A 22,879-nucleotide genomic window follows, 5' to 3' on the forward strand; every position below is an offset into this window, starting at 1 on the left:
TTAAAGCTCAAATTGGCCTAAAAGGTTTCTTGTACTATATTATTTCTCAGTCACCATGGCACTCAACACAGGGATCTAATTTGTTTGAATGATTTGTAAGAATACTAAACCAAGATGAGAAAATTAACTGTTGTCTCTGATCATTAATACATCCAAGAGGCTAGGTTTTTTTTTTCCAGCAGTTGCAATATTAGGGCTGTATAGAAAATGTGAAACCTGTCCTATGAATTCACCATTCAATTCAAGTGTGAGTATGTCTAAATTATGATTTTTACTATCAGAAATGTGCCAGTTGGTGTATTTTGTTTAAAGTTGGTTGTTATGCTTGTTTGGATTAATAATTTCCTCTTTTTTGTTTACAATTCACTTACAGTACAACTCTGATTATCCAAAATAATAGGGACCAGACCCATTTTGGATGATGGTCTTTTTAAAAAAAAACAACTAAGTAGCAAGAACAAATCACTTGTATCAAATGTTTAAACAACAACAAACAACAAGAGAAGGTTTTCTTAAGCATTAAAATAGTGTTTAATTCTCACGAAAAAAATTGCTGGCCACGACTGATCACTGACATATCCCTAACACCACTGCCAATCATATAACCATTTATGGAGCGGAAACAGGCCTTTCGAGTCCGCACCGGTTCACTGATTTTGTGCGCCATCTGGAAATTGTTAACTTAGGGGCATCAAAGGCCACCGAGACCTCCCAACCGCTAATCCCCGACACGTCCGCACCACTGCCACCGATCCCCAGGGAGGCTTCCCGGGCCGGTGGAACCCTCATTGGTGAGTCAGTGGGCTCGTGTCTCCCCGTGGTTCCGGGTGGGCTGTTCCAGCTCTGTGTCCTGGTTCTTGATGTTGTACCCAACACAGACCCTTTTCTCGCCTGTGCACTCTCTCCCTCCCAACCGCCACCACTGACCACGCACACCTCCCCACCAAGATCCCTGCTCCTGCCTGGGAGGCCAGTCTCCTTGTCAACACCGGGACAAGGGATTCTTCCGACCGCTTAAGATTGGGAGACAGTGGCATGCAATTTGAGAGGGAGAGTTGGACAGAAAAGTCAATAGGGGAAGGTAAAAAAAGAAATAGAGAGGGGAGTGAGTTACTGAAACAAGGACAATCATTGTTCTAATTTCATGTTGGATGATTTTTTTTAAATTTCAACCTGTGAGGTCAGTTCGGCTCCAAAAAAATTTCAGATAAATGAGGATTTCTGATTGTTTCGGATATCTTCATTTATCCAGAATTTTTCAAAGGTAAAAAGAGACATCACTCCTGGGTCCAAAAAAATTTGAATAAATAAGGATTTTGGATAATCTGATTTTGGATAATTGGAGTGGTATTGTATTTGCAGTTTTTTTTTAAAGACTGGATGCATTATTTCATTAACAAAGTGGAAGTCTACTTTTGTACTTCATCTTTTCTTCCCACTTGTTGATACTTGGAAGCAAAACTATTTGATTTGGCCCCCAGATTTCTTACATTAACTCCTCATGCAAAATATAGTTCTCTTTATCCTGAGCAAGTACTTTACTTATTAATCTGTGGTACATTTCCAATTATTCCAGTGCACCCCACATCACAGACCCAGCCTCCAAGATGGCTGTTCAAACTCACATGCTCATTTCAAAATTGATTGCAGCTTTTAGAATGGTTTCCTCTGCTACCTTGTCTCAGTTAGATGGATCCAATTTATTGACAGTCAGATTATTTTACTTCCCTTGATGTTCCTGTTTTGGTTTATTGGCGGTTCTGTAACTGGCATTTTCAATTGGGTGTACATTACATTCTTGCCTTCATAATGAACTGAAATTGACTTGATGTTCATTGACGACAGCTTGGTGTTTAGCACAATCAAGTCTGAAAAACATAATCAAACTGAAGGAACTGGGACTCTCTTCATCCCTCTGCAACTGGACCCTTGGCATCCTTGTTGGCAAAACCTTCTCAGTGCAGAATGGCAAAATCACCTCTCCTCATTGGCCATCAACACTGGGGCACCTCAAGGCTGGGTACTTTATTTCCTATGTACTTATAATTATGTAGCCCAGTTTGTCTCCAATGTAATGCATAAATTTGCTAACAACACCACTTTTGTTGGCTGAGTTAAAGGAAGTGATGTCAAAATACAGGATGGAGATAGAGAACTTGGTTGGGTGGTGCCATATCAATAATCTTGCTCTCAATGTCAACAAGACCAAGGAGCTTATAATGGATTTTGTGAAGGGGAGGATGTGGGAACACACACCTGTCCGATTTGATGGGATGGTGGCAGAGAGGATGAGTATTTTTAAGTTCTTGGAAGTCAATATATCGAAATACCTCTTTTGGAGCCAGCACATAGAGGCAACTGTGAAGAATGCACACTAACACCTTTACTTTCTCACAGCTCTGAGGATATTTGGCATGTTATCGAATACTCTATTTAACCTCTGCAGGTTCACTGTGGAAAGCTGCTGGTTGCATCATAGCCTGGTTTGGGAACTTGAGTGCTCAGGAATGTAAAATGTTGTAGAAGGTGGTAAACCTGTCCAAGTTCAGACATGCCGTGCATTGACACCCTGCCTCAAGAAGGCAGCCAATATCGAACAGGATCCCCATCACTCTGGTCACAACTCTTCAGACAGAAGCTACAGAAGCTTAAAGTCCAGCATTTCTGGATTCAAGAACATTTTTTATCCAACAGCTATCAGTATTTTGAGACTCTCCCTTGTACAGGTGTTTAATCTTTTATCCAGGATTGTCAGGACTGGACATCTGCGTTGTTCGGAATCTTCTGGATTTCAGAATCATTTTGATTTTAGTCCCTCTTTTGGTCTCTCCTAGCCCCTTCCTCTGTCCATTGCCCCCCACCCCCCCCCCCCACCACCGGCCACAACCGGGCCCAGACTATTTTGCATCCTGTCAGGTTGAGGACGGTTGGGGAAGGATGCTGGCCTGGCTGTGTGATTTTGGGGAGCGGGGAGGGAGAATGTAGGCAGGGCTGAGTGTGGGGGGGTGGGGGGGGTGCGGTTTATGCTGGAAAGGCTGAGCGCAGGGGGTTTGCTGGCTAGGTGGATTGAAGTGCGGCGTACAGGCGGCTCTCGACCAGTGCGTCGGTCAGGTGGAGGTAGGCGGCAATAGGGTGGCCCGGGAGCTCGGCCAAAAAGGTGGCCAGCATCGGCTGCTCAGAGCCGACAGCCAAGCGAGGCAAAAGGCCGGACAAAAGGCAGAGCCACAGGAGGAGTGGACTGTTGGGGCAGTGGAGCTGGCGCTGGTGGCTTTCAGGTGCTTTCAGGTGCTCCACCAGTTCAGCGCCATTAGTTTTCACCACCGCCCCCTATCTAACTCCTGAAGCAGCAGCAGGGGTGCAGTGCTGCTGAGCCTGGAGTTTACGGAGTGCTGCACCGGATTCCGGCGACAGCTCAATGTGGGAGTAATGGCTGTCTTTGTTACCCATAATCCCTCATACAGCTGGAAGAAGTCTATTGCTCCACATTGAGCCAGCCGCTGCCTACTTCTCTCCCACTGGGTGCTGAGGGCGAGAGTCATCTTTCCACTGAACCTAAGAGAGGGTGACAACAGGGATGGGGACTGTGTGGAGGGGGGGGGGGGGGGGTTTCCTTCTGAAAATGGAGAATTTCTTATTGGAAATTAAAGTTACTTATGTATAATGTCATTGACCGAAAAAGTGCTGCTTTTTTGAGGTTGCTGGTGTTCAGGATCCTGGATCAAAGGTTAGGCACCTGTACATTAAACTCCTCTGAGAACCCTTGCCTGCACTATTGAAAACTAACTGTAACTGTGAATATTTACTATCTATCTGTCCTTTTGTATTATCTTACCGAATTGTAAGATCCTACTCACCTGTTTAGCTGTAGCAAGTACGAATTTTGGTTCTTATGTACATTGTACTTTTGTATTTGATAATAAACTCATTGGCATTGTTATCAACCTTTGGTCTTCTCATGACCAAGTTAGCAAGTGTAGCGTTTAAAATCTTCTCTTCGTTACTCTGATCTCCATATATTTGGTTGGCATCCATTGAATGGATGCTTTCCTCATTGTATAAGATGCAGAACCCTGAAAAATAGTCCTACTCTGTAGTATTTATTCCCTCTTTTGGATGATATAATGATGGTTACAGCCATTTGTATGAAGAAATATTCAGGCAAATATCATTCATTCAATATCTCAAACTAATCCTCCAGGGATGAGTGCAAAGATATTAAAACAAATTTGTTCCATTGATAAATGCTTTTTGCACCATTTTATGCCAAAATGGCTGTAAAATATTTTAATAAAAACACAAGAATGCTCTTAAAGGTGTGAAGAAGGGCTCAGACCTGAAAAGTTGATTATACATCTTCATCTCCTATGGATTGACAGCTTGACTTGCTGAGTTCCTCCAACATTCTTGTGTTTTTACTACAATCATGGTGTCTGTACACTTCTGTGTTTCACTCCACAAACATCTTATGCCATTACAAAATGATTTTACTTGGGTCCAATGCAAAACATCATTAATATGCTTTTTTTAAATGTTGAATTTTAAGGAATATCGACATTGTTTTTAAAGTCATGCATTAAACTTAGATGTAATATATCCTGAAACTTTTTTAGTGGATTTTCTACAGAGCTGCCATGGATGAGTTGGGGAAGGTCTTTATAGCAATAAAATGTAGACGTACAGTGGATGGTTTCCATTCCCACTTGAAGAATTCAGACAATAGTAAATACTCATCCATCAAATCAACAAAGTCCAATGCCTATTGAAAGTACAGTATGCATAAATGTAAATGTACCATTGGCATTGTTGGTAAAAGGGTATTATGAGAAAATGTACAAATGGAGCTCAAGAGTTTGAACAGCCATCTTGAAGGCTGCTTTGGGAAGTGGGTGCATTGGGATAATTGGAGCTGAACTGCACGTCAGGAAGTAAAGAGTTTGCTTAATGATGAAGAGAATACTTTTTGTCAAAGAGAATTCTGAATGTTTCTTTTGTGAGGAACTAGGTCAGGGTTTGGTGGCAATGCGACGGTAAAAGCAGTGTCACAGAGTACATTGGTTTTATTGGTTTGAGGAGTAGCTTGGGAAAAACTATGTTGAGGATTTTGGATAGCAGGAATGAGTGCAAGTCAGAAGATAGGTGATGAATAGATTGAGGAGGTAATGGGCAGCATCTGCCTACCTGGAGGATTGTAATGAGGTAACAATCCATTCAAGGGAGAGAGAGAGTGGTTGTTCAGAGGAGGTTAGGTTGTGCTACTGGGCTTGAATCTAGGGTGTGTTTGAGGTGGTGAAGGGTGGAGAAGAAGGGTGTGCAAGATCTGGATTATGATGATGAAAATAGCAACTAGATATTTTGAAGATTACTGAATATTTTGGGAAATGAATACTTGGAAGATGTGTTTTCATTAATGACTGTGGATGTGACAGCATGAACTGTGGGGCACTGATGGAAATGACTCTCAGGTCAAATAGAAGTGAGTGCAGGTGTCTGAACTCATAAATAGACCTAGGACTGTATGGCACTGTGGACATTTGAACAAAGTTGGATATGGGAACAACAAGGTTTGAGGGTGGGGTGAAGTGAGAGTCTAGGCAGAGAATGGTTGCAGTGTTGGATGGCAATAAGACCAATTATTAAATGTAATACATTTAAGGGGAACAGATGCTGGATACCTGGATTGGGAAACTATTCAGATAAGGAAGGAGGCATAGGATATTGGCCATTTTGGTATTAGAAATTATATTAAGAGTATAAAGCAGTGGTTCTCAACCTTTTTTCTTTCCATTCACATACCACCTTAAGTAATCCTTGTGCAATTGATGCTCTGTGATTAGTAAGGGATTGCTTAAGGTGGGACGGGAGTGGGAAGGGAAGGTTGAGAATCACTGCTCTAGACCCAATTGTTACTGAAATAAATTATCATTGACCCATTTCCTTTGGAGTTATGAAACCATGCACATAACGAGTTAATTAGGTATGATTAAAACAGTAGTTTTCAACCTTTTTCTTTCCACCCACATACCACCTTAAGCAATCCTTATGACATAGGAAATACTTCAGTGGTATGTGAGTGGAAAGAAAAGGGTATAAATTTTTACCTAAAGATGTTATTTTGTATTTAAAACCTAAAACAGTGTAAAATGCAAATACTTTGGGTAATCAATCCTCTTCTAGTTTATGAAAGTCACAATCATGTAGAAAATAGGACCAGCAGCGGTCCATTCAAGCTTGTACCAGCATTCAATACAATCGTGGCTGATTAAGTGATTTAGTACCCAATTCCTTCTTTCCCTTCATACTCCTTGATTCCTTCTTTCCCTTCATACTCCTTGATTCCTTCTTTCCCTTCATACTCTTTGATTCTTTCTTTCCCTTCATACTCCTTGATTCCTTCTTTCCCTTCATACTCCTTGATTCCTTCTTTCCCTTCATACTCCTTGATTCCTTCTTTCCCTTCATACTCCTTGATTCCTTCTTTCCCTTCATACTCCTTGATTCCTTCTTTCCCTTCATACTCCTTGATTCCTTCTTTCCCTTCATACTCCTTGATTCCTTCTTTCCCTTCATACTCCTTGATTCCTTCTTTCCCTTCATACTCCTTGATTCCTTCTTTCCCTTCATACTCCTTGATTCCTTCTTTCCCTTCATACTCCTTGATTCCTTCTTTCCCTTCATACTCCTTGATTCCTTCTTTCCCTTCATACCCCTCGATTCCTTCAGCCATCAGAGCCACATCCAACTCCCTTTTGAATATATCTAATGAACTGGCCTCAACAACATTCTGTCGTAGGATGTTCCACTGGTTCATGATTCTGAGTGAAGAAGTGTCTCCTCATTTCAGCCATAAATGGTTGACCCCTTATCCTCACACTGTGACCCCTTGTACTTGACTTTCCCCCAATAATGGGAACATTCTTCCAGCTTCTAACTTGTCGTGTCAGAATTTTATTTGTTTCAGTGAGATCTCCAGGGCAGTTCTCTGAGTTTTGTTCAGAGATATCCTTGAATCCAAAGCATGAAAACTCCTTGGGTGTGAGGTTGGATGTATTTGAACAAAGATGGATAAGGGAACATAAACAAAGAGTAAAATACTGCATATCCTGACCAATATATCCCCAAACCTGTGCTCTCAAGAAAATAAAATCCTGAAATAATTAAGTGGAAGAGTAGAATAGTTAACATTTCTGATGCTGTAGCATGGTTCAAAACTCAAATATCTTGACCAGCTGTTTTGTTTGGAAGGATCAGTATGATTATTTTTCAGTTTGGAAGAGGTTTACATTAATAAATATTCACTGGTTTGTCCCCCCAGACTTGCTGTTTTCTGAGTTTGTGATTTACTCTATGCAGATCTTAAGGTCTGCTTCGGAATTGAGAAACATGTGAATTAGTATTGGGCATTGTTGTTTTAAAGACCAGCATAACACTGGAGACACGTTTCCATATCTTTTCATTCTCCCAAGGAGGAAATACAACATACAGTATTTAATTTTCTTAGTATAGCAATTTGATTAAATGATCCTTTGAAAATCTGTACCTTCTACATTTTCTGAAAGGGTCCTTTTATAAATTACAGCCGAGTTTGAATGCTTTGATGACATTTAAATTAAATTGCTACAAATGGTTCCTTTGTTACTTTAAGGCAGGTATTCCTTTAGAGTTTGTTTTAGTGTTAGAGAATCTGTTCAGAGTCTGGAGTTCTTGAGCGAATTGCTCTTGGGTCTGCCAGCTCCAAATGGTCGTCAAATGCTGGATTTTGCAAACTTAGGGGATCCAAGCTTAAGCGAGATAAATGTGTTAATCTTCCCTTTTGATGGATTTTGCACAAGCAGACTGATAGTATGATGACAAGTATGAAGAGAATGGCAATAATGAGAGTAGAAGCTATGTAAAATATATTATTGTAGTTCGGTTTAGTCTTGAATATGTAGCAGAGGCCTTTTGAAGGCCAGATGCTGCTTGCAATACTTGATCCTGCTTTATTTACAGCCACTACACACGTGTGATAGGTACTGTCTGAAGTCAGATCACGTAAAGTATATCTTCGATATGTAGGTTTGATGGTGTCCGTCTTGTACAAACGCCTGTTGTCGTCTGATTGATAGATTATATAGTAGTACAATACTGTAGAGCTTGGGGCACACCAGTAGATTTCTGCTGAGTTGTCTGAAATCTTGATAACCTTCTGTATCTTCACTGGATCTGGGATGACATCTTCCCCAGTTGTGGCAGGGCAAAGACACCCTGTCAAACGTTGCAAGTCATGACAAGGTACTTGCCAGTGTCTGCAAGGATCATAATTACAGTCACCCAGTGTTGGGCTTGTAATTTCTTCTTTTTCCAGTGACTCTATTTCATCATCTTCAATTTGTATAAATATTGGTCCCTTCCTTTTGGTGGTGGAGATCGAGGAGAATTCTGGTAATGTTGTCTGCAGTGTTATTTTACTGCCAGATGGTTCTCTAGTAATTATTGGATAATGTTTGTCACCACTTTGCTCCCTGGTAATGGTTAAGTTAGGTTCAATCTCAGTTTGGTCTTCAATTGTCTGGTAAGGTTTAGTCACCGTCTGATCCCTGGTTGTCGGTGGGTGAGGTTCAGTCACTGTCTGATCTCTGGTTGTCGGTGGGTGAGGTCCGGTCACCGTCTGATCTCTGGTTGTCGGTGGGTGTGGCCTGGTCACCGTCTGATCTCTGGTTGTCGGTGTGTGAGGCCCGGTCACTGTCTGATCTCTGGTTGTCGGTGTGTGAGGCCTGGTCACCGTCTGATCTCTGGTTGTCGGTGGGTGTGGCCCGGTCACCGTCTGATCTCTGGTTGTCGGTGGGTGTGGCCCAGTCACCATCTGATCTCTGGTTGTCGATGTGTGAGGCCCGGTCACCATCTGATCTCTGGTTGTCGGTGGGTGTGGCCCGGTCACCGTCTGATCTCTGGTTGTCGGTGGGTGTGGCCCGGTCACCATCTGATCTCTGGTTGTCGGTGGGTGTGGCCCGATCACCGTCTGATCTCTGGTTGTCGGTGGGTGTGGCCCGGTCACCGTCTGATCTCTGGTTGTCGGTGTGTGAGGCCCGGTCACCGTCTGATCTCTGGTTGTCAGTGTGTGAGGCCCGGTCACTATCTGATCTCTGGTTGTCGGTGGGTGAGGCCCGGTCACTGTCTGATATCTGGTTGTCGGTGGGTGAGGTTCAATCACCGTCTGATCTCTGGTTGTCGGTTGGTGAGGTTCAGTCACCGTCTGATCTCTGGTTGTCTGTGGGTGAGGTTCAGTCACCGTCTGATCTCTGGTTGTCGGTGGGTGAGGCCTGGTCACTGTCTGATCTCTGGTTATCAGAGGGTGAGGCCTGGTCACTGTCTGATCTCTGGTTGTTGGTGGGTGAGGTTCAATCACTGTCTGATCTCTGGTTGTCGGTGGGAGAGGTCCGGTCACCGTCTGATCTCTGGTTGTCAGTGGGTGAGGCCCAGTTACTGTCTGATTCCTGGTTACTGGATAAGTTTTGCTCTCTCTTTGACCTGCTTTGGCTGTAAGGCAAGGTTCAGACACCATTTGTTCTCCAGTGGTTGGAAAAGTTTTGGACTTGATTTGATCTCTGATTTCCAGGTTGGGTAGGGTTGTAATTTGACTTCTAACTATTGGTAATGGGTGGGATATGCTCACGATTCTATTTGTCAGATAGATTTTAGCCTCTGTTTGACCTACATTGGTTGGGTAAGGACTGGTTTCTGGAAGATCTCTGGCATTTACTGGGTAAACTTCAGATCCCATTTGATCTCTGGTTGTAGTGGGCAGTAGGGTTGAAGATTTTACCCATGATTTAATTTTATTCCAAGTTTGATCATTTTGTTTAAGTCTTTCTTTAGGTTGTAGAGTACCAGAGTTTGAATCTGAAGATGCGTTCGGCAAGTTCATACTCCTTGAAGAAGATGAAATCGTGATGCCATGTTGAAACTCATTTGAATTTTGTATTGGCAATTTGTTGTTTGTCTTGACATTGACTGCTGTAGGATTGTGATATATTGCTGTTGTTGAACCCAGCTGTTGATTTTGTGCAATTTTGGCACTAGTCTGTAAATCTTGCAGTTTATTGTAGTTCCTGCTTCCTTCACATTCATCAATGAAGTCTACCAATAAAATCTTTCTTTGTGAACCACTTTCTTCACATCTGGTATAATTTGCTCTGTTTCACATGCAGGAAGGAAAGAATGAATGCAAGAAAAACATGCAAATAATTCAATCAAAATTTACATTTGATTTCATTGTCTATTTTTCACTTCCGTATGTATGTAGACATCATGTATAATAATTATTGATGTAAATTCCATCAGTAATTTGTGCACAATAACTGGTGTGAGGTTTATGGACTGTTTAAGTGAATTTTTAGTAAATAAAATTATAGAAGTCAGTCACCTCGTTCTCTGTAAACCTCTGAAATCATATTTTATAGTTTGAAGACTTCTGGGACTACTGCAGTCAACAGTTGCCCACTAACTGTAAATATTAGACAAATTCTATGTGTGCTATGTCATAATAAGCTTCAGGAGCATATTACATAAACAGAAGTAGAGCCTGAAGTGAGTTTAAGGGAAAGAAGTGGGGTTGGGAACTGGAGAATATATTTCCATGGGTTGTAGGACTAAAGGAGGCACAGAACCATTAAAAATAATTGGGATTGTCAACTAGTTGAGCAACACTCTTAATTGGGTGAGGCAGGGATTGAGTTGGATAGTCTGAAGTACATCTAACGCTGCAGCAAAAAAAAATCTAATTAATTCTTTGACCGTTCTTGGATGAAGGTTGAAGTTGGTACTTAGGGGCATCTTGTTTGTGACAGTGAAAATTGCAATGTTCCCAATAATTATTTGGAGAAAATTTCTTTCCATTCTCTGGATGAACAGTCTGACAATTTGGAACGATAGAAGGATTGAGAATTGGGTGTGGTCAGTTATATGTGGAAATGTCACTGTTTTATGGAACTGTACAGCATGGGAGAGGCCATTCAGTCCATGTGTCTATGCTGAACATGATGCCCAACTTATCCTAAAACTTTTCTGTTTGCATATGATATAGCCCTCTATACCTTGCATATTCATGAGTCTATCGCAAAGTCACTTAAATGTATCTGCTTCCACTGCTTTTCCTGGCAACCCATTCCAGGCACCCACCACTCTCTGTAAGAAAAGACATTTGACCCTAAAATCTCCTTTAAATTTTCCCCTTCTCTATTTTGAGTGTATTCAACTAGTTTGTGGCATTTTACCGTGGGAAAAGGCTTTTAGATGAAATTGAGAAATGGTTGCTGACTAAGGATTGATCCTTGGGGAGGGATATGAAGTAACAAAGAGTATGACGAGAAGTCTTTACAGTCAATTCTCTGGCAACAATTAGACAGGAAAGAATGCTTATTATCTCATCCATGCAGTATATTGGAAAATGTAGAAGCGCAGGGTACCTTTATCACAGTCACATTGATGTTATTGTTAAATATATTTCTATACTGAGGTGAGATTTATGAATTGCAGGAATTCAGAATGGTATTCTAAATGAGAAATGCATCCATTGGGAAGTAGTATTTGATGCTTTGGTTGCTTTATACTTACGAGATTTTTTTTTAAAGGGATTGGTGTTTTTTTTCATTATAACCACCAAATTTACAGTAAAAACTGCGATTAAAACGAAGTTATTGTACATGTTGTGCTGACTTACTTGAGCTGCCGAAATATATTTGAAGATAAGGCTGCAAAAAGGTAAAGATGCCCCTTACCTGCTGAGTAATAGCTTTTCCGGTTCCCTTATCAGCCAGGCGAGCTCACACCTACAACCCAGGTGGTTTTCAGAGAGGGTTACTGTTACAGTTGAATTAGGGAAGTATTTCCAGGGTCTGAATTCTGTTAAGTTGCAACTACAATGGCAAATGACAACATTTTAATTGTTACTTTTGGCTGATTTACTCCTTTTTTATTGTCCTCTTAAATAATTTTTTGGGTCATTCAGGATCCAGGCCAAGTATGCCCTTGACTTCTTTGGCCATAGTAACTTTGTGCAGATGCATGATACCTTGCAGACTTTTGTATCTATAAACTCTTCATTGTAACATGATATACAGTACAGTGCTTTTTGTGTGTCTGTGTTGCTTTTTTAAAAAAGTCTATTGTTTCTAATATTGTGGCACAAATTGTTCTTTATTGAGAAATTCAATGCTAGTTTTAGACAGTTAAATTTGTTCTTTATGGCTGCGACTGTTATTGTGGCATTTAGAATGTAAAGTGCTCAACGTTGTCAAAGGTTGGCTAAAGGTTCCTCCACTATTGTTTCATGCTAGTCAGTTAAATTGAATGATGATGTTCTTGCATCCTTTTTAATGGATTTAAACAAGCATTTGAATGAACATGGGGTCTTTTGGGGCTAATAAAAGCAGAGAAAACGCAGGTCAGATAGCATCTATGGAACAAAAAGAATTCACATTTTTGGTCAAAGGCTCTTTGATAGAAGTTTGAAATAAATCAAGTTTTTAGTTGGGGAGCGAGTTTGGTGTTGGAAAAGGCAAAGGGGAAATGATAATAAGTTCAGAGTTAACTTTAGACTGTCACTAATACTGAACAGTTCACAAAACATAATTTCATAGAGCTAAACAGGTACATGCTTCAGTATGTTGGTTTTATGTTACATGTTGTTTTTAATGTATTACATTTTCCACAATGAAAATACTGAATGTGTTTAATAAATGTCATTAAAAAGATAGGAAACCTTGCATTATATCTTAACAAAGCACATCACAGGAATCCTTCTTGTAGGAAGGCTGAATAGTTTACCTTTTGAGAGAAAGTGTCTGCAAATACTGGAGTTGTTCAAACATACTGCTGTTCACCAGGTGTAGCTGTGAATTTTCTGCCAAGTTCAGGTGAATAAGACGTGATGTGTAGAGAAATAGATCGACAGGCAAAGAATGAAGAAAGGGCATGCGCCTCATCCAAAGGATTTGCAGATTGCTTAATCCTTCAAAGCACTGTGGGTCAACTGTAATCGTAAATTAAAAGTTAATTAGAGTGCTTCTTTGAAGACAAGTACACAAAGATATTGTGTGCCACCAAATGGGTGTGACCCAACAAATTACCAGACCTTCAGTGATTATGGCCACTCCAAAAGTGAGCTCATGTATCTCTAATATCTCCCTATCCTTGTAAATTATTGAAAATTGTCTTGGTAACATTAACGTAAATGTTTTTACATATGTCAACTTTTTCCTGCCGTAAAGGCATATAAAGGGGCGACACTCCCACCAATAAGAGGAAAAGAAACATAATAGAGTCCCTTCAGACACATAGTGTCGATGGATTCACTTCCAGTACTCCAGCAGCCCCATAGCCTCCTGTCCGATCCATTGGCAACCTGTGTTTCAGATCTGAACCTCTGATATTATCAGGACGCTTTCAGCGCCCGAGGAAACCAAGTCTCCATCTCCCAAGCTTCTCCTTCTCAGCAGGTAGAGTGTGGTGGGGTTTAGTTGGGGGGGGGGTGAGAAAGGGAGGGGGTGTTCTCCTGCATTGGTGATGCACAGAGCCCTCAACCATCATGCTCCACTGCCAAGCATGTGCACTGGCATCTTAGGCATGGACCTCCATGGTTTCAAGATGTTAAAAAACACTGGCTCCTTTAACAGCCTATATAGGGCTATCAGCATCATGACTGGGCAGTAGGAGCACTGTCTCTGCTCCCCATTCTCCTGATACCACACCAGCGCCAGTGCTGTCATACAGCAGCGCCGTCGTTCCCAAAGCCTCAGGCCTCTTGTGTTCATGGTCATATTTATTAGCTGGTCCTTTGCAAGAATTTTTTTTTTCCCCTTTGAGCTTATCCATTCGGAGTAAACAAGTTTTGAATAAAAATGATTAACAGGTTTTTCCCCCCCTTAATTTTTTAATATATCTGCTGCCCCCTTCAGAAAGCATGTTACGATAAAGTATTCAATGTAGATGACACTCAATGACATTCTCGCCATAAAAAATAAACATTAAGGAAAGCATGCATTTAACTTGTATCATATCCAGTTTTCAATCATTATGGGTTTTTAAAAAATAATTGAAGAACTTGTCTTAACAAACTATAATAAATTCGAAGAACTATTTCAGGGATGCCTTTAGTAGGATAGGAAGGAAAAACTTTTTTATTTTGTGGAAATAAATGTTGATATTTTTGAATGCTTAATTAAGCATGTCATCTACAAAAAAAGATAACTATTTATTCATTCTGGTATATGTAGCATATTTGATAAAGCCACAATTACTTTTAAACTGTGTTGTTGATTTGGACATAATGCTTTTATTTGATTATAGGATACAAGAATTAAGACATTAAGCATTCTCCATGCATACCTTTGAATATTTTAATTGACCTTTTCCTGTGTCTGTTTGCCCATTAACCATCTTGCAACCCACATTTGCTTCAGTGGTAATTTTTTGTTTTATATTGTTTTGTATTTAGTCCCTAATTTCTCCATTGTTTTATACGCAAAGTCATTGTAAATACAAGTCCCATCTTCTTTAGCAAATGCATGGTAAATTCTGCCATTCCTTACCTTGCTCTGTCTTTGGTAATCTCGATAGGTCCGGCAGCAATTATGGAGAGAAATGAATGGTCATTGTTTCAGGTTAGACTCTTTTTAAAGGCTGGGTTGGAAGGGGAAATATCAAAGGAAATTGGGGAGGGGGGAGAGCTGGTGAGGGGCCAAGAAGTAATAGGGTGCTAGGCAAATGAAGATGAGAGAGATAGTGTAGGAAGATGAGTGGTGTTGAGAGAAAAGTGAGTATGGGAGCTAATAAAGAATAGATGGAGAATGAACCTGGAGATCTTCTGTGTTTGATTGGGTTAACCAGGTGGAATGTGATGAGCCATTCATCAAGTTTACATTTAGCCTCAGCTTACCCATGGATGAGGGCAAGACCAACCTGTCTGTGTGAGAATGGTGAAGTGAACTAAAGAGGCTGTCAAACGTGCCCCAGCGCACATGGTGCAGGTGTTGGGTAAAATGTCACTCCATCTGCTGCTTTTGGCCAATGCCAAAGGGACCATGTCGAGAACACCGAATGCAGTGGGCTCAGTTGCATGAGGTGGCTGAAAAACTGCCCACTTGAAAGGACTGTTTTGTCCTTGGATTAATGTAGTAATCTTAAATTTGAATACAGTTGAAATAGTTTTTTTATATATATCACAAATTAACTGTAAATCAGGCAGTCTGTTGCTTGTATAAATCCAAAACTATTTTCTGATTATTTTGATATATTGTTCAATATTCATGTTTTTTTTTCTGAAACGAATTGCCCTTCAGAAATTCATGAATTAGCACGTCTACCAAAAAGTGGCATCATAATATTTTTTATATTATGCTGTATCAGCACAGTTAAGGACATCTAAGAGATGGCTGGTTCTATTTGGGATAGTTTTATGGGATGGGCAGTGATTTTTAAACCAGTGCTGAAGAAATTTGAGTTTCCATAAGCTTTGCATGCATTTTGTCGTTCAAGATCCGCAGGCCTTTTCAGATTGCACTGATTTCAGGTGTTTTCTGCTAGAAATGCAAGTGGAATTGAGCAGATTCTCTGGATTAAACAAGTTCATTTATTTTCAAAGAGGCAAGAGACCATCTTTTGTAGCACTGAAGTATAAAAAACATAAGTAAAAGCCAAATGATACTTACGGGTTTTGAAGAAGTTCTCACTCAGATCAAGTATTTTAATATGTTCTGTTTCGGAGGCAAATGCTTTGTAACTGCAAGATTCCAAAGATGTTGAGGACAGGTTTAAGTAATGAAGCTTGGGGAAAGGACCAAATTCAAATGGGTTGAGTTCTTGCAAAGGATTTCCTTCAAGTCTAAGCATGGTGAGATTGGGCCCTTGAAATTTCCATTGTAACCTTGTCAGGTTATTATAACTGAGATCTAGTGAAACAAGCTGAGGGACTGCAATCCCTAAAGTGGCGATTTCTGTGATTTTATTATGATTTAAAAGTAATACACTCAAGTTGTGAAGATCCACAAACACTGAAAACTCAATCTGCTGAATGATGTTCTTGCTCAAATCAAGAAATTCGAGAGCTGTGGGAAGACAAGATGGGGCATGTTCAAGTTGATTGCTGGCTATATTCAAATGCCTTAATGTTGTTATGGTAAGGGAACCACAGGGCAAACTGTCAAAAGTCAGATTGTTGTGTGACAGCTCGAGTATTTCCAGAGCCTTGAAACTTTGGAAGGCTTTAACTGGTATGCTACTGATGTTTTTTCTTGACAAATTGAGCTGAGTGTCATTTTGTGAATAGGTTGACGTAAGATGGAGTAAAATATGCTTAGAGTTAGTAGCTTGTAAACCATTAATTCTTGGATGAAAAAGCATAGCCTCCGCCAGAAGGAAAAGAGCCACCAGTTTCATTTTTTTAAAAAATATCGAACTCAGGTTCCTGAAGAGAAAGAAAGTACATTTGAAGTGAATGGGTATTGCTCTTTAATATGTTTAATTTTGAAATGCATTTCCACCAGACTATTATTTAATCAGTTTTGTACATTTACATATACTTATTTCTACTATATTTTATAAGGTAAATTTACAGTTTTTGTAACACTTACTGTCCAACTTCAGAATAAATCTTGTCGAGGATGAGATTTAACTTGACAAAATCTGCTGAGCAGTCAACTTTTCAGTGGTCTTTAAAAGTGTTTTGAATAAAACCATAAAACTATTAGTTTCTTATAGAAGTTCTCCTTTGCTGGATGTGGGTAAGTGAGCCGAGTTCAGCAAACCAGTGTAGGTCAACAAGAACCAATAGTATTTCAAGAGTGCTTGAGCAGTCCCATATATGATTCCATTTTATACTTCACTCTACTTTGGGGAGTTGATTTGTACACTTCAACTAGAGAAATTATTTAGTTAATTGCTTATCCCTTTCATCTAGCCTGCTTTCATTCAATTCAACAAAAATCTACTTGAATAGAAATTCACAATTGATCTGTATATATGTCACTCAATCTTAAAATTGAGAATTTTGAGCACTTGTTATGTCCACAAATGTTGAAAGAGTTAATTATAGAATAGTACTTTGATTTTCTTTGCACAACAGATTGAATTGGTTTATATAAATTGTTTTATTGGACTGATTGACTTGTAAAGAACAGGTTTATTAACTTTTAAAATAGCTAATTGGATATATTATCTATTTATGCCAAGGTTTATGCATCTTCTTACACATTAGTGTAATTTTAACATTAAATGTGACTCCATGATACAGATATGTAGATAAGAAGCTGGTATCTTGAATCCTAAATATCCAGTCTTCCGATGTTTGCTTTTGTCTATTTCAACCCAGGGAAATATTGGGTGTGCCATTTGTATTTGCGTGCATGAGAGGGAGGGAGGGGAAAGAAGATGATATTTTTAACTTTGCTTTAATCCTGAACTGAAAATACATTCAATTTAATACATTTTACCTATTACCGGTTTATCATTTGCATAACCAAACTGCATAAAAATGCATGAATTTCTTCCTAGAATCCTTGTTAAATCAAAACAGATATCCTTGTTTAATTAAAAAGTTGGTAATTGTTTAAACTTGAATTGTTTTATTAATTATACAGAGAATTTGGGTAAATATTAAATGGTGCACAGGTCCTAATGACTAAGTGCTATTTCCATAAATATAAAAAGATGCATCTTTTTAGTTTTATCCAGCCTTAATGTAATATGTTGCAGAAAATTTCCCAGCATTAACAAAGTAATATGTTCAAAGCCTCCTCATAATAGTTGTAGCAGTACTCTCTGAAGGTAAAATATCTGTTTCACTTACCAAACTGGATGTCAGGCTGCTTGAAGCAAACACTTTTCAGATAGCTGCTTAGACGTCCCAGTTGTATGGGGCATTTGAATCAACTGTGACTTTTAATGCCGCTTGATTTTCTAGAAGTATTTGCATGTGGTGTAAAGCAAGATCTGTTAGACGTGCGCAAGTCGATGCATTACCAAGACCTTGCAAACTCTGGTCACATAGTCTGTGTCATTCATGTGACTGCTTTGTTTCTTTTGCAGTGGATGTACATTCCTCCGTCAGAGCTCTTGGAATGTAACCTGCTTTGATAGTAGAATGTCTCAGACAGTGAGGGTTAGCAGACTTTAAGTAACAAGAAATATTCTAATTGGATTTGTGGATGATCTACAGATTAATAATGATCTTAATGGAAAATAAGAAATACAGTAGTTAAAATCAGTGACAGAATGGACTATCTATTTTCCAGTTACTTGCATTAGGATTAATTTCTTTAGTTGAGGTGGGGGAGGGAATGAGCTCTTTTTATTAGATTTTAGATTTATTGTCAGAGTAGATATATGACATCACATACAATGCTGGGATTCTTTATTCCTGAAGGCCAGGCAGAATTACCATTTATTGGCAGTGCAAAACAAAGTATACATGTAAACAAATAAAGAAGTACACAGACAATGAATGTAAACAAACTGACTGTACAATGCAGAGAGAATTTTTAAAAATCAATAAATGAGTCCTTAAATGAGTTTGTGGTTGAGGAGTCTGATGGTGGAGGGGTAGCAGCTGTTCCTGAGCATGGTGGTGCGAGTATTGTGGCACCTCTTTCCTGATGGCAGCAGCAAGAACACAGCACGTGCTGGGTGGTGTCGATCATCGATGATTGCTGCTACTCTCAACAGCAGCGTTCCTTGTAGATATTCTCAATGGTGGGGAGGGTTTTGCCTGTAATGTCCTGGGCTGTATCCACTACCTTTAGGAGGGCTTTTCACTCTGGGGTATTGGTGTCCCCATATCAGACGCGGTCATCACGCTTTCCACCACATATCTGTGAAAATTTGCTAGGATTTCTGGAATCATTCCAAACCTCCACAAACTCCTGAGGATATAGAGGTGTTGATGTGCTTTCTTCATGATACCTTTAGTGTGTTGGGACAAGGAAAGATCATCCAAGCTGGTGATATTGAGAAACAGTTAACTTTTTTGGCCAGCAAAGTGGCTATTTTAGCATTGGTGTTTTTAAATATGGTGTGTATGCATTTATAATTTAAGAGATGAGTTACATTGTTTATTCAAATATAATTGGGAGAGATTTAACAGAAATATGAGGGGAACTTTTTTTACACAGAGGGTGGTGGGTGTATGGAATGGTTTGCCAAAGGAGGCTGTTGAGGCAATACTACTATGACATTCAAGAAACCTTTGGATGGATACATGGATAAGATTGGTTTAGAGGGATATGGGCCAAATGGAGGCCAGTAGAACAAGTGTGGGTGGTACATTTTGATTGGTGTGGACAAGTTGCTCTTAGTACTTGTTTCATGCTTTATGACTTGGTGACTAAATTATACCTTCAGATGCTTTTATCAAAGTCTTACACAAGGGGATTGAGAGTTGTGTGCCTTAATTTGGCTGTAGTCCACTCATGGACTCCACTTGGAGACCAGGAGCTACATATTGCCAGGAATGGAATTTTACCAGTATGATTTGGAAAAAGATAATACAGGGACTGCATTTCATTATTGTTTATAATTGCTCAAGTTGAGATACTGTATTTAATTTGAAGTTATTTTAAAATTGACACACTGATATTTTTTTAATGGCTCTAACTGTCCCTAGAATTTGTCAAAAGCATTTTCGGAAGGAAAACACTACCCTTTTTTGGGTAGGCCATATTCTGCTCCAATGTCATGGCCAGGTAACTTTTTACAATGTTACTGAAAGGTTAATATTTACTTTGTCAATGACATTAGCCTTATGGATAAGAATTCGACCAGAGTAATACATGAATGTCTAGGAAACATACCTGTGAATGCTTGTCCATTCAGTCTGATTGCCAGTTGTAGAGGTAAAAGTAAGCACTAAAAAGTATTTAGGAATAAACTGAATTCAAAAATTAAACTCTTCTTAATTGCCTTTTACTTCACACTATGTTTGTAGAGAAAATTGACCAGATGACTGGGAGCATTGCAGTGCCTGTTGAAGTCACCAAGGAATTCAATCTTTCAAAGGATACACTGTCTTTGTCCAGTATGAAGACCCATCCAATTAACCCATGGTCATTCCTGAGAGCTTCCCTGCAAAAATATTTGCTGGGTTGATGAACAATTAATCATACCCTGAAATGAGCTCATTATTAATAGTCCAATCACTTGCTGTCCTGAAATAGAAAATGCTGGAAATATTGGGTGTCTGTGGAGAAAGAAAAGCAATCTTTAGGGTCGATGACTGAACTTCTGACTGAAGTTAGAAATAAAACAAATCTTGAACTATATAAAAAAAAGGGGGGAGCGAAAGGGAAAGCCCTTTACCTGGTGAAGATCAAGTGAGATGGAAAGTGGAGACTGCCAGCAGCTTAAAAAGGTGCCTCCCAACCTTTCATTCAGATATCTGCCTGTTCTTTGATCATTCCTTGACAAAGGGCTCAGGCCCAAAACTTTGGTCACCCTTTACTTCCTATAGATGCTGAGTTTCTCTAGTGTATTGGCTCACAAAAGGGTGGTTTCTTTGGAATTTTGAGAAGGGAGGATAGGTTGCAGCAGGCTCCACCTTGAAGATACTGAATGTGGAGACAGATAGAGTGGAGACAGGATGAAAGAAGATATAGGAGAAATGGAACACATGATTGAGACCCTTGTCAGCTATGCTAATAAGGGAAAAAAAATAAAGATAGATGTGGAGAATGGTGTGGTCAGAAGAGTTGCAATGGAGGTTGAGTCCTGACAGGGAGGAGAAAGGTGATAACTTTGAGAGCTGTTGCGCTTTCAGTTGATACTGCATGCTGCTTTATTTTCTGAGTTAGAAATAAAGAAGTCAAGCTGGGAGGGGAAGAGCCAGAGATGGATCATTTTAAAATAAGAACTGGGGTGGGAATTGGCAGCATTGGTTTTGATATTTTTGAATAGGAAGCGTCACCATTACAGACTTTGAACTGGGGGAAAAGGGTGTGAGACTGGGTCTGGGTAAGGCTAAAACAGAGATGGGCCCACGTAGGTTCTGATAACTACATATTTAGAGGAAGTGAGAGGAGGTAAAGTTGTTTGGCATGAGAACTCATTCTTTTAGGTGATGATGGTGGTAGTATGGGACAGGATCTTAATTCATGGTCTGGTTGGAGATCCAAAGGGTTAAAGCGTTCATAATGAAGGTGAGCTAGTTGGGATATCAGGAAACACAAAGCTGTCAAGCCGGCGAAGGGCAGTGTTTGTAGATGCAGCAAGAAGAGAATGTAGGAGGGGTAAAAGAACAGGGTTCAGGTTCTGAAGAAATAAGTTCTGTGACACACATAAACAGGCTGAAGTAAGAGATTTGTGGAAAGTTTCTGCTGTAGATCTTGTGAGGGGGTGGAAGTAAGTCAAGCATGGTTCACCCTCCCTTCTCTCTGACTTTTCCCAATGTCCTATAAGTAACATGATGACTTGCTTCATCTCCTTACATTCTATGTGTCAGAGAATGTACTTCTGTACTTGCTCCGATAATATTTTATAAAGCAGAATTAACTATTTGAAATCCTGCATTCACTGCAGTGTTACCTTTTCCTGAGTAACCTCAATGAAATACTTTTCACATTCTTCTGGGATAATGTTTTCAGTTTCACAACTTCCCAGAGAAACGTTCTTTTTTTTTCTTATCTCAATTGTAAATAGTGAACCATTTATCAGAGGAACAGAATTGCTTCATTCTGCTGAGGGAACAACCACTTAGCACCAACTCTTTAAAGTTCTCGAAGAATTTTATAATCCTTCACAGACCTGTCTTGCTTGACCAAACACCTCATCTATAATTGATATTTGACTGATTACATAGTGATAAGGTTCTGAAGTTAAATGCATTGCAGCAGTTGATAAGATGCCTTGTTCAAAACGGTCAAGTTTGTGTTGTACTTTTGTAAGACGATGTACAAAGGCAGAAAAGGAGGCTAATCATTGCCAAATTTTATTCTACTCTTCAATTAAATGTACTTTTCATCTCGTAATGGTTCTTTAAGTAACATGGAACAAAGGACATCATTGAGAAGTAAAATGGTAAAAGATTGAATGGCTGTGGTGTTTGAGACTAAACTGAAGTGGACACCAACATGTTCACAGAATCATAGTGAATAGGAGGAAGAGGAGGCCATTCAGCCATTTGAGCCTGCACCACCTTTCAATATAATCATGGCTGATCGTGTAACTTCATAATAGAATACAGAACAGAACAGCACAGTACAAGCCTTTAAGCCCATGATGTTGCGCTGCCCTATATAAACCTATTCCACATGAATCGACCCTTCTGTCCCTCACAGCCCATAAACTACCCCCCTCTGTTTTTCTTGCATCCATGTGCCAATCTAAGAGGCTTTTAAATATCGCTATTGTCCGAGCCACAACCACCACCTAAGCAATATGTTCCAGTTTGCCTTCCGTTGATGCAAGACTCACTGATATATAATGCCCCGGATTCTCCTTTTTTACATTTCTTGAATAACTGAACAACATTTGCCTTCCTCCAATCCTCTGGTACCAGTCCTGTGGCCAGGAATGATGCAATGATCATCACCAACACCCCAGTAATCTCTTTCCTCAATTCCATACTAAACTGGGGTATATGCTGTCGGGACTTGGGAATTTATCTATCTTGATGTTTTTGAGGAGCTCCACTGCTGCAACACATTAGCCTCACATTTGTCAAGGTCCCTTTCTTTGGTAAACACTGAAGCAAAATATTCATGAAGGACTTCCCCTATCTGCCTCCAGACACATTTTCCCTTGAGCATCCAAACCCCTTGCATTAAGGAGGTGCCAATTGATATTAGGGTTTGATATCAACCATATTATTTTTGCGCCTTTGCCAAAAAAAACTACTTGTCTGCTCCTCCGTGGCCTA

General features: G+C 39.8%; 2 protein-coding genes across 2 annotated transcripts in view; one reads left to right on the forward strand and one right to left on the reverse strand.

The window, feature by feature from the left end:
- The window catches only part of crls1 (cardiolipin synthase 1), a 65,670-nt gene that overhangs the window by 9,375 nt on the left and 33,416 nt on the right, over positions 1–22,879 (forward strand). The gene's annotated exons all lie outside the window — the stretch shown is intronic.
- LOC138760994 (uncharacterized) lies at positions 6,923–18,018 on the reverse strand. Its single transcript, XM_069932425.1, has 5 exons — positions 17,822–18,018; positions 15,687–16,441; positions 12,805–13,009; positions 11,757–11,894; positions 6,923–10,172 (listed from the first exon to the last, which is right to left on the reverse strand). Exons 2-5 carry the CDS (start codon positions 16,411–16,413, stop codon positions 7,673–7,675), a joined length of 3,570 nt encoding a protein of 1,189 aa, XP_069788526.1. The 5' UTR covers positions 16,414–16,441; positions 17,822–18,018; the 3' UTR covers positions 6,923–7,672.

This window comes from Narcine bancroftii, chromosome 4 (assembly GCF_036971445.1).
Source record: "Narcine bancroftii isolate sNarBan1 chromosome 4, sNarBan1.hap1, whole genome shotgun sequence".
Classification (NCBI taxonomy): Eukaryota; Metazoa; Chordata; class Chondrichthyes; order Torpediniformes; family Narcinidae; genus Narcine; species Narcine bancroftii.